General features: G+C 37.8%; 1 protein-coding gene across 1 annotated transcript; it reads right to left on the bottom strand.

Annotated features, from left to right (window-relative positions):
* Window positions 1-9,575: 9,575 nt before the first annotated feature.
* Window positions 9,576-11,825, bottom strand: LOC18448874 (O-Glycosyl hydrolases family 17 protein). Its single transcript, XM_006858929.4, has 4 exons — window positions 11,652-11,825; window positions 10,224-11,489; window positions 10,082-10,109; window positions 9,576-9,913 (listed from the first exon to the last, which is right to left on the bottom strand). Exons 1-4 carry the CDS (start codon window positions 11,716-11,718, stop codon window positions 9,754-9,756), a joined length of 1,521 nt encoding a protein of 506 aa, XP_006858991.1. The 5' UTR covers window positions 11,719-11,825; the 3' UTR covers window positions 9,576-9,753.
* Between the last annotated feature and the right edge of the window lie 597 nt (window positions 11,826-12,422).

Consider the following 12,422-nt stretch of genomic DNA (forward strand, 5'->3'; position numbering starts at 1 on the left):
GACGCTTTAGTGTGCTTGAGGTCTTATTCGATGCTCGCTAAATGAAAGATTGGTCTATGCGTAATTGGTTCTGTTACGTTTCATGCATGATTAATCCATATTAGTGTGGATAAATGTTTAGAAGATTGCCTCAACCAAGGGCTTGGCCGAGGTGAGTTACTTGGCCGAGTTGGAGTGGACCTAGCCTAGTCCTCTAGACGACCAAGAAGCTTTCAATATATATATATATATATATATGGAAAAGTCTTCTCAATGCCTATGAGCAAAAATGAACGGTGATTTTGTCTACTTTCATCACCGTCCAAAATTCATCACACAGTTACGATTGTTCGGTAGTATTTCATTTTTCATTTTTTTTATAAATCAGAATTATTTGAAATTTGGAGCGTGTGTACATCTTAGTGAAGCGCACCTAATAAAAATATATATATCAAAAAATTCACGAAAAGAAATTGACTAAAATACCTTTGAAACATTTCAAGGGTATTTTGGTCAAATTATTTCATATAAACTATTTTTTTTGATATTTTTTAGATTCGCCTATTTTTTATGAACACACGCTCTAAATTTCATATCAATCCGACTTCTAGAAAAAAAATGAAAAATAAAACACTACCGAACAATCATGACTGCGGGATGAACTTTAGACGGTAATGAAGATAGGTAAAATCACTGTTTATTTTTTTCTATAGTCGCTTTGTAGTATATATATATATATGACCATCCCCTATTCATGTGTGTAGGACCCCAAATGATCACCATTAAATTTGACACAGATCTATAGAAAAATCAAGTCACACACCCATGTGATAATTTTTCTAGAGACCCATGCCAACTTTAACAATAATCTTTTAAAGTCCTACACACACGAGTGAAGGAGGGTCCTATAAGATCATTACTTTTATTTATTGATATATATATATTTCTTCGCACAACTCAACTAAAGTGACCTCAACCCATGGAGTAAGGCCAAGTTACTCGCTCGAGTCCCATGTAACACTGCTTTCGATGTAGCTAAAGTTAATAGATTTTTGGGTCATCATCTGAAGATCATGAGATAAGTACATAATTTTTAGATTGAAAGTAAATTAGTGTACTATGTAAGCAAAAAAATGGCAATCTTTGAATTTTTATAAATGTGAAATTTGTCTTCTCTTAGAAGCCGCTATGGATATATAACATGATGCAGTCACTCTCCCTTCCCAGCGAATTTCTCTCTCTCCCCTTTTGGTCATAAGGAGGAGGGACCCTAGTGTTATTTCGAGAAAAGAATTGAGGACCCCTTCGTCATTTTTTGGATGATGGGACCCATTGTTATTGGAAACAATGGATGAGCAACTAACTGAAAAGGGTTAAACTCAACCTTAATCAACACACATACAAATGTGTTATGGCTTTGTAGGTGCTATAAAGGGAAGAGATGAACCCCTTGAAGAGAGAGAATCTTAGAGATAGACAACCTCTCAAGACTGAAACCTTAAGAGTATCTTAGAGAGAATGAGAGAGATTCATAATCCAAAAGAAGAAGTGTCTCTTGAAGTAGGATACCCAGGACAGAGATATTATCTCTTGAAAGGAGGAGTTTGCTCCATCAAATCTTCTTAACTTATTACCTTAGTGATTTTTTGTTGCCTCTGTCTTGTGGATGTAGCCTGACAGGGTGAGCTACATTAAATTAAATATTTTTTGTACTCTTTTTTTTTGCTTTGTTTGCTTGTTTGTTTTTATTTCTTTACGCACACATACACAAAATGTATTATTTTTGGCCCCCCACTCCCCCAAGTGAAATGAGACTAACAGTTGTAAGTGCTATGCCTATGGGTTTGAAAGTGTGATGCACTTCTTTGATGCTTGACACTATAGCACCAGATTCAAAACATCAAGATGCACCTATAGGATCAGCTAGCATACTTTCAAATAAAAAAAGTGTATTGTATTCCTCCCGACATTATTCCCCTTAAATTTGCAAAACCTAGTATTATGACCTGTTTTCTTACCAGTATATCATTGTGTTTTTTCCCTCTTGGGTTTATTATTTTCAAATTCCTTTTATCTCCTTGTCTTATTTTCTTCATTCATTCTCTTAGTAATATTTCCCCCTTTCCCTTATATGTTTGAAGTTAGGCTTATAATATACCATATGCACCAAATCTTTCATGTTTGTGCAATCCGAGCATTTCTCCGTTCTTCGGCCCTCAAGAGCATGATCAAGTCCTCCATCTTTGATGTACTTTCACACAGGCTGCTAATAATGAGATAAACCCTTCCTATGAGTTAGGGAGAGTGTTCAAAAGGTGACATGCTTGTGGCTTCATTTTAATTGGTGTGCCACTTCAGCCGAGAGACAAAGAGAGGGCATGGGTGAAGAGAACTTAGCCACTCATTCCAGTAAGAACCTTATCTTTCAATTTTTTTAACTATTCCCATTAAATATTGCATGGATCTTTAAAAAAGTCAAGTCCCACACCCATGTGATAATATTTTTAGGGATCCATACCAAATTTAATGGTGATCCTTTGAGGTCCTACACACATGGGTGGATGAAGGTCCTATAAGATCATTACTCATAAAAAAAAAAAGTGATGTGTCATATAAATGTTACTTCTTTCTGAATTTTGAACCAATCGAGCTTCTCTCTCTTCCATCATAGAAAGTTTATCCCATAAGTGAAAGCATGAGAGAGAAAGAGAACAAAAATATGAAAGGAAAGTATATATTGTATACCCGATTAATATGGAAGGCATATATTGTAGCCTACAATAAAACTTTCTCTAGAAGATGTTGTTTTGATGCCCAAATATCTTCAAATTGAGCATCTTGATATCAAGATATATGGACATGAGAAAAAAATGGATTTCAAGTTCTAGAAATAGTGTATTTTGTACCGTATTTTTGTACCGTCAATTTTCAAGTTTTCATAGATTTGTCAATCTACATTATTTTTGAAGCTTTAAACTTTACAAATAAAGATGAAAATATATTTTAAAGCTATCAAAAAGATTTTCAGTATTGAAACCACATTTCTCGGCACTATTTGAAAATAGGCTCTAATTTGATTGTTTAGAGGCTAGGCTCTATACAAACAGCACCCACATTGTAATAGGTATATTTGGGTAGGGTAGATACAATATCTTGTACTTATGGTAAGTCTGAGTATAGTATAGTAAGCTGTGATTTATTTCTATATTTTCTCATCTGTAATTTGTTTATAAAAAAGAAGTTTATGAGTATCTTCAGAGAAACCTGATATTCTTTAAGTGGGATGAGAACTAGATTCATATGTGTCCATTCCTTGTCTCTGAAACATTAACATCGATTTTCAAGATGAGTTTGTTGTTCACCTAGTCGGTGTAACTTTTGTTGAGTCGTGTTTGGACTCTCTGCTGAGTTGTGTTTTGACTCTCAGATCTATCTCTCTATTGAGTCGTTTTCACCTCTCTAATATGTTGTTCTCTCTAGGATTGTCTGCAATTTTTGATATGGGATTTTAGGGAGCTTCCTCTTGTTTTCCCCCTTAGCAGCAAAATTGCACAAGCCTCTTGGTGTTAATTCCTCCTCCAAACCCTGCTCCCTTCTCTCGATAACCCCACCTCTGAACTCCCTCTCTCATCCCAAAGAATCTACAAACCCCATTACTCCATCTCATTAAAATACTCTACCCATCCAATCCCAAATTCTATAGCGCCCTTCTCCCACTATCCACTGTCATCGATTTGCAAAAGTGTTAGGTTTATGTGGCCTTTATAGGCCTTATGACTGCTTGTAAAATGAAATGATATAGTGGAACATGAATTCAATGGGAGTGTGGTCCCTCGCGGACCATACCAAGCAAATGATGGTTTGCTGATACTAATATGTGCTTAACGATCTAAGCCAGTCAATTCGGAAAAACCCACGTTATCTGGGCATGAAGAACAAATCGATGAGGGTTTATGGGTTAGCCCTTGATGAGGTCGGAGAACATGCTCGGATGAGTGAGTCGAGGGACTGTGTGACTCTTGTGTGTGATGGTGGCCTACAGAGACAGGAACCTCATCCATGTACCATCACACGGCATGCATATCGATAGATTTTTTGGGAAAATCAGAAATCCACCTTTTAGGGTGAAGCGTATGCATGTACGAGAGATATCCCTATGTGCCATTGAGCTGTGGTCGCAGAAGGTATTGGTGACATTGACTTGTTTTTAGGGGAGGACATGTAATCCACAGACTGAGATTATGACCCCTTAGCTCATCCACCAAACTTTGGTGACCCGCTAATGAGTCACTGCTTGGACTATGGGTCATGGGAAATATCGGATCAGTTCGAGAAGGCAAGTATGGTATATAGTCCACAGTTGAAGGTGGAGTGCCCCATGATTGCAGATTAAATTCATTAACCATATGGATTTATTTCCCATCAAGTTAATTTAATTATGTTTGTTTTATGATAGAAATTATTTTATAACTATTATTTGAATTTTTATGAGTCATTTGATATTTTATTTATAATTTTTTTGGACTTATAAAAATGAAGATATTGATTTTACAAATTATAAAATTTAAATAATGTTTTAGAATTTTTTTTTGATAATTTAAAATTATATAAAATATCATCGAGGGGCTTATAGCGCACATGGGCCCACCATGTGTCAAGTGGGTAGGGCCTATATGTGCCACACATGGGTGGCACGTCCCACCCATTGGATCCTTTCTTGGAGTTGAAGTTATTTCAGGTTTTGGTAATATTATGTTATGGCATGTGGTCAAATAAAATATGGAATATTTTTACCATATATTGACTAAATATTGAAAGTGTATATTGACTTGATATATCTTTGAAATATTTTGTAAAAGATTATGGAATGTATAATATTTTAATTAGATTTAATTTATCTAATTTCTATTTATGTGAAAATGGTTAAGGAAAATGGGACAATGGTCCATGCACCGTCTATAATATTGATGGCCCATCTATGGAATTGATGCATCAGATCTCTCACCCCACAAGTCACCCTCGATCGACGGTCTATGTTCAATCTCACAAGAATAGGCAAGCCAAGGAAAACCCTAAGAAACCCTAATCTTGTTCAAGCTTATAAGAAATGGATTGTCTCTATCCAAAATCTCTACATCTTATCTTTCTATCTCTCTCTCTTAAGAAAGTTTCTCTCTATCATGTTTGATCTTTCTCTCCCACATTGTGAAAGAACCTAAGGGTTTAGGTTATGGAGTTCTTATCTCTCAAATATTGATTTATGGCTAAGGATTTTAGGGTTTAACAAAAAAAGAATCCATCTCTCTCAAACTAAGTTGCTAAGAGAAATCACCTAGGGTTTGAGTTTGTGATCAAAGGGGTTCATGTTCTATTGGTGTGGCTTGGCCGAAATTTGCTTTCCTAGTTCAAGATTGAAGCTAGACAGCTGATCCTGCACCATCGGATGGTGGTGACTTGGTGTGGAGTGTAATAAGCCCTGTTGAGGTAATCTCCGGCACTCTTCCTTTTATTTCTTGCAATCTTATCTTCTATCTCAAGCATAGTGCATAATTGTTTCAATGGCATCAAGTTGTTAAGATCTTGGTTTTCTTGTTATGTTGATTTTATTTTGAAATTTATCTTATTATAATAAAAACCACATGTAAGTGATCTTTTGCCAACAAAAAGGGGTGAAGAAAAAAGAAAAAAATGTATTCCCCGATAAAATATCATATAGGTCTCTCTTTTATTGGTATCAGAGCTATTGATACTTGATGTCATTAGTTGTCTTTTCTCTTCATTGAGTTTAGATCAAGATTGGGAATGAGATATAAGAAAACTAATGACCCTTGTAGTCAAGAAATACACCCACGGTTAAGAAATTATTGAAATATTCCAACATTAAAAATGCACTCTACATAATGAGTATTCTAGGCTATTTTGGAGTAGTGATATGAAAAATATAATGAGGTATTTTTCTATTACATACTTCAGTAATATTTTGTGTTTTTAAGATTATGATTTACTTGCAAAATTTCAGTGGGAGATCATGTAGGAATTGAGAGTTATGGACTCAACAATGAAGGGTGTCAGTTCTGACCATGCAAAATTCAAGAACTATCCATTACATTCCATGATTTTTTTTCACCAATAATATGATTTTATTTCTAGCTGAAATTGGACTATGACTCATAAAAATTGAGTCTACTTTAAAAAAAAAAAGGTTTCATCAAGAAAGTCCTTATGGTTTGAAAGATATGATCAATTTATTGAAGGATGCGCAAGTGTTGTTTTCTGTAATGAAAATTATTTTCATGACTTGGAAGTTAAGATTTAATTTCTATTCTTAACAGAATGTTTTATAGTTTATATTAAGTTTTTTTACTTCCATTCTGAGTCTAATTAATAATAAAATTTATATGAGAGAGAAATATCTATGGGAAGAGAAGAATAAAAATTTTGGCTTGAAGAGAAGTCATCCTAAATTTTTTGCAATTTGGTATGTCCTTCATTGAAAACATGAATAGCTATATTTATCAAGCCTCTACTTAACAGAGTGATATAAGGCGTGTGAAAATATATGTGTTACTATTATGTGTCTAATTTCAAACAAAATTTGTTTGAAAGAGAAACTTCATAATGGTAGAGAGAAAAGACAGTTTTACTAGATAGTGTTCATCTTGGAATTCTGCATTATGATTTATTTTGTGACGTGAATGTTACTTATTTTTTTCTCTAAAGGAAAGTATTATTTGGGATTCAAACTATGATGTTATGATTTGGTTTTTAGTCTAGTTTTCAATACAAAAGATTTCAAGAATAAATTCTGAGGATTGAGAGAAATAATTTTTTTATTCACTAAATGGTATGATTTAGGGATGTAATTGAGTACTATTTTATTTTATTTTTTAGTTTATTTCAATACTAAAAAATATTCGAAGATTAACTCTTTATGAGTTGAGATATATCATATTTTTATCATGGGATGCTCAAGTTCTATTCTGCAGTAAATTAAAAAGATGTGGCATGTTAAGATACATATTTGGATTCTTAATTATGAAGACTTTTTTTTTAGGGTTCATTTAAAAAGGTTTTATAGTATGCTATGAGTATGACTTATTATAATAAAACTTCAGAGAGAAGTAATACAGAGTTGACAAAATATGACACTCTATGTGAATAGTATTCGATTTGGGAATAACAGAAATTTCGAAGAAACACAATACCTATAAAAACATCTTGGTTTCTTCGAAATGAAGGGATATAGAGAGAGACTTGGTGGTAGCATAGCAACGCTAATGATCAGTGGGAGAATCGAAATTATGATATTTGAAATAATGGGATGAAGAATATATTTTCTTCACGGTGTAAGACAAGAGATTCCAAGTGTCGAGGGGATGGATACTTCGTGACATGTAAAACCAATGACCAATATATTATCCATCAGTTGCGTGCACTTCCAAGATCACAAAAGCTTGTCAAACAAGTAAAACGACGAATAAAGAAAGCCCAGGTACCACACTACATGGTTTTGAGGTATGAAATATATCTCATGTTATATGGAAAGGTCATATAGGAAAAGAGGATTCAATAACTTTGTTTAATGTGCTTTAATTATATTTTCGCTAATTGTTTTATGAATATGTATGGAGTGTATGAACATTAAGTGATAAGTGCTAACAAATTTGAAAGTGTCGGTTTTGAATACCTTGTGTTTTTTTGCTTCCTTGTGCTTGAGTATAAACTACTTAAGTTAGTAATACATATGGAGATGTGATTTGATCAAGGGTTTTGAGCCCTGAGGATGAAACACGAGAGATGGGTGTGGCTCATTCAAATATGTAAGCACAGAAGGCGTGTTCTGATGGAACTTGGTCTTAATGACCATCCTCTCAATAATATCTATAATATGATGTGTTGCATGTGATGATGATCTCTTGATAAATTCTTCATAATTGCCAAAAATGAAATATTTTGTCAAGACTTTAATAAACATTATTTAGTCGTGCTTTATTTTGGATAAAATTATAAGATGATATATATGATTTGTTTTTGTAGCCATGAACTTGACTTGATAGAAAATTAAAGGTGAATGCGATAAAATGATTTATGAAGGCTAAGCATGTATTTTATAATTAAATTGAATGATTCGAAAAAAACCTAAATGTATGTATATGGTTTTGAGAAAACCACATAGTTGTCGGAGCACCCACCACCATGCTATTACTCAATTCTGTCCCGATTTGACCTATAATAATCCTTCCACTCATTTGATTGTTTTGCCTCGAGATCTTGATATAGGGTCCAGATCCACCCAATTAGCCAAAAATTTCGTATGAAATTTTTTGTCCTCTCTCTCTCTTTAGCTCTTATCGCTCTTCTCCATCTTTCTCTCTCATGAACCTTATTTTCTCTTGCTCCATCTTTCTTCTTGATTTTCAGTATTTTCGTATGATTCGTTGGCTGGGTTTGCAGTGGATAGCTTATCAAATTACTGAAATATCCTTGCTAATTCAATACTCCCAAGCTGAACAATAACAATTTGAGAATTTTTAAAAATATGTATTAATAATGAGTAAAAGAAAATTTTAAAAGTGAACTCTGATATTAATTGCGATGTGTTTACACATTTAATGGTTTTGCATGGATTTTAACCCCCTTATGTAATATTTTCATAAAAATTAATAAGAGGCTTCATGATTATCCTTCATCTAACGCATACTCATGCATCATGCCTGAGTTACACACCCGCAGGATCGTTATATGAAACATTGCGTTATTGCGGGCGTTACAAAAAAAGATTACACTGAATATTCCTTAACAAGTTTGGTTGGGGCTAACGGCACGGTTTCTATGCGGCCAGCCGGCATATTATAAAGATACGGGCTTGGAGAATAATATAATTTAACAATAATTTTTGGAGAATATATAATGGGGATTATGAAAGTGAAAAAAAATATTAAAAATTAAAAATAATAATTATATTAAAAAAACATTTGAACCGACTTGTTTTATAGGTGAATCACACCGTAGATAGTAGCAATGTGCAGTCCAGGCCGCGTGAAACAATTTACCTTTTTGTTAAACCATCAATCAATCTTCACAATACTTATAATGGGTTCAAGCTGTACAAAGTGGCACGAGTTTTGACCGAAAACTGGCGCGTGGAGTTCCGTATCGACAACTACTTAGTGTCACGAGTAAAATTAAGTTCCGACTTTCACCCTTTTCACTGTTAGTGAATACTAGAATATTTTTGTTTCTAAAAAGCATTTTATCACGAGAGAGAGAGAGAGAGAGAGAAAGCACTTTCATGCCTAAATAGGTATAGACAAGCATTAAGGAAAGGGTAAGATTCAACTGCTACAGGCCTACCACTTCCTCGTAGAATTCCTTTCCCCAAAACAAACATACGCCATAAATCTCCTCAGCAAACCAAGCAGCCTTTCGGCACACTTAGGGGGTCGACCCGGTCCTAAAAAACTAAGAACAAGAACAGGCCCAGCCAACGCCGGGCCTCAAAGGTTGAGGGTCCAGCTAGGCACACTCCTCAATGTCTTCCCAACACTACTATAAACATTAATGGTCGGACACCCACACCAATTATCCAAATCTGGTGATTGAAATCCCCACCTAAATCTTATTGCATACATGAATTTTCAACGTACATTTAACATATCGACTAAGACCAATACTACATACACATTAAACCCTATTACTTACTATGATACCTTTTGCCAAAATTTTGCCCCTCTTCCTCTCTCTCTCTCCCACTAATAATGGATGAGTGCCTCTTCAGTAGCAGTGGTGGAACAGGGCAAGGAAAAACGTTACAAGAAACGCGCTCCTTGAAACCCTAATTCTGGGAGGAGACCCGTTGCTCAGCCCGCCCGGGCTAGTGGTAGGCCCCAAAACGCCACCCCCGCTGCTTCCGCCTCCGCCACTCGATTTTGAACTGCAAAACCCAACCCCACCTCTTTAGACCCAAAGTAAATAAATTATTTTTCTGCGTGGTAATGTAAATTGGATGGTTGTGAGGGTGTGCCATTAACTAGACTAAAAGTTCATGAAGAAAAAAAAAACATTCCAACTTTGAATCAAAGTAGCAAGAAAAAGGACTCACCTTCCGGTAAAAACACACGTTCCATAACCTACAATAACATTAACCAGAAGAAATTCCATCAAGAATCAGCGAAGAAATTCCAATAACATATACAGAGAGAAAGAAAAAAGCATCGAGCAAGCATAAATGGATGAATCCTTACTGGGATCAATGGAGGTGGTGGTGGCAGTGCCATTAAAGTTGCAGGTCCCCCCTGAGCTGGACGACCTCTGGTAATAATCGTTGTAGGCATAAGAAGCATGGTTCTCCAAGGTGTTCGGATTGTAGCAGGGCTGTCCTTCCTGTAAGGCAGTGCAGTTTGCCAGCCCCGGCCCACACGCCCAATCTAGTCCGGTCTTCAGCGCCAGGGCATCCGCCCCCGGCGTCGCTACACAATAAAGGCCGCTCACCCCCAAAGCAGAGGAGGGATTCGCTGCCAATGCCCCTCCACTGCCCAATTGCAAAGGGTAAATTGCTGTCAAATTCGGGTAAATCACACCCAAGCTCTTCTCGGACATAGGCCCTGGCCTCAGGTCCTCATCGAACATTTCGTATACAAAAACACTCACTTCAGATTCTGGACGTCCAGGTGTGCCCCCGCCCCCACGCACATGGTTGATCAAGTTGGTATTGTAGATAATGGCATTGCCCGGTGTGGCATCGAGCTCACTGGAGTCCCCGCCGTGAGGCCAGCCCGACTCTGTTAAGATAATGGGAGTGTGGGTGTGATTGAGAGCCTCCATGGAGTGGTAGACGGCATCGATCATCGCGTCGAGCAGGTTGTCATATGGGAGGTCGGAGTTGGGGTCAACAATCCGCTGGGCTGGAGGAAGGTCCCGAAAGAGGGCGAATTCAAGCGGGTAGATGCCCTTGGCGTCGGAATATGCATAGTAAGGGTACGCATTGAGCATGAATGGGGCTTCTGTCTTCTCCAAGAAGTTCAAGAGCAGGGACAGCACGGGAAGGATTGAGCGGTTGAAGGAGGCCGTGGAAGGGGGGAAGAACTGGACGACGATGTCCATTGCTTGAGGGGACGAGACTTTTATTTGGGAGTCGAGGGCAGAGGCGACCAGGGCGGCATGGATGTTGGTCAGGGCAGGGACGAGGATGAGGGCGGCGTTCGGGAGGGAGGTAAGGACCTCGCTGCCGACTGCAATGGCCGTGATGTTGGTGTCCGGAAGCTGTGCAGCCACGTTGAGGTTCACCCAGGCGGCGGCAGCGGAGGGGGACTGCCCTATGCGGAGGAGTTCAGTATTGGGGATCCCCACAGTGACTTGGATACCAGTGCCAGCAAGGGCGGCGAGGAGCTTGCGATCAGCATCGAACAGGCGAACATGGGTCACTCCCTCCGACCGGAGAAGGGCGGCGATGTCCTCCGCCGATGGAGAGGAAGAGAGGTCCATTCCTATGTTTACACCCACAAATCCACCTGAACAAGAAGGATAAGAAACTCATGGCAAAATCGACCTGTTAAAAGTCCCGCAAAAAGAATAGAATCCCTAAAACCAAAAGGTGAAAACCCCAAAAAAAAAAAATGGCATAAACAATTTCAGGCAGGGTAAGTAGGGGATTATTTTTCTATTTTCTTTACCTGAAACGCCGGAAAATGAAATGATGAGCAGTAGGAGGAGGGTTCCTGCCCATTTTTCCGGCGACATGAATGCCGGAAAACCTTTCACTGTTGCTTCCTCTCCCCCTTCTTCCTCTCTCTCTCTCTCTCTCTCTCACACAAAACCCTATGTAACTTTTTCCCTCTTTTATTTCTAAAAATCCCTTTTCTCTAAAGTCTTAAAGTACTCCTTTGAACTGAAATTCCGCTCCTGTACCCCTCTCTCTCTAAAAACCCCTTTTGAGCTCTGAAGAATTTCAACCTCTTTCTCTCTCTAGATTCTCCGTTATTCTCTTCACGCCCTTCCCTGGTTTCCACTCTCTCACTAGATTCACCTTTTCTCTCTCTTCACCCTTTATCGATTCTGGTTCTTTCGCTCTTTTCGTATTATTGAGGTGTAATGGCCGGACGAGTGGGTCCCGCGGCTTTGTAAGAATGCCACCGCCCCAGCCGGTAAAGCCACTGGTTATAGCCGGTGGCTCTCTGACCTAAAGCTCGCTCTTCTCTACAGGTCTCTCTTGCGAGGCCTAAATCAAAGAGAGCTGGAGCACCCTGTGAAGCTCTAAAGCTCGATCCTCTCTGCAAATCTCTCTCACTCTGCGAGTCGGTGGAGAAACCAACATCTCGGTATCGATTGCTGTGAACTTGAAGCGAGAATCTGGTTTTTCCTAAGATTCAATGAGTTGTTGCTTTTCCATTTCTGGGTTGGGTTTTTTAGATGGGTTGGTGTTGCTTTTCCATTTCTGGGTTGGG

The sequence above is a fragment of the Amborella trichopoda genome, chromosome 3 (assembly GCF_054954075.1).
Source record: "Amborella trichopoda isolate Santa Cruz 75 chromosome 3, AtrichopodaSantaCruz75HAP2 v2.0, whole genome shotgun sequence".
Taxonomy (NCBI): domain Eukaryota; kingdom Viridiplantae; phylum Streptophyta; class Magnoliopsida; order Amborellales; family Amborellaceae; genus Amborella; species Amborella trichopoda.

Coding starts and splice junctions, on each gene's coding strand:
- LOC18448874 (XM_006858929.4), bottom strand. CDS start 11,718: ATGTCGCCGGAAAAATGGGCAGGAACCCTCCTCCTACTGCTCATCATT. Junction 11,490..11,651: donor TTCATTTTCCGGCGTTTCAG/GTAAAGAAAATA, acceptor CTTCTTGTTCAG/GTGGATTTGTGGGTGTAAAC. Junction 9,914..10,081: donor ACGTGTGTTTTTACCGGAAG/GTGAGTCCTTTT, acceptor TGGGTTTTGCAG/TTCAAAATCGAGTGGCGGAG.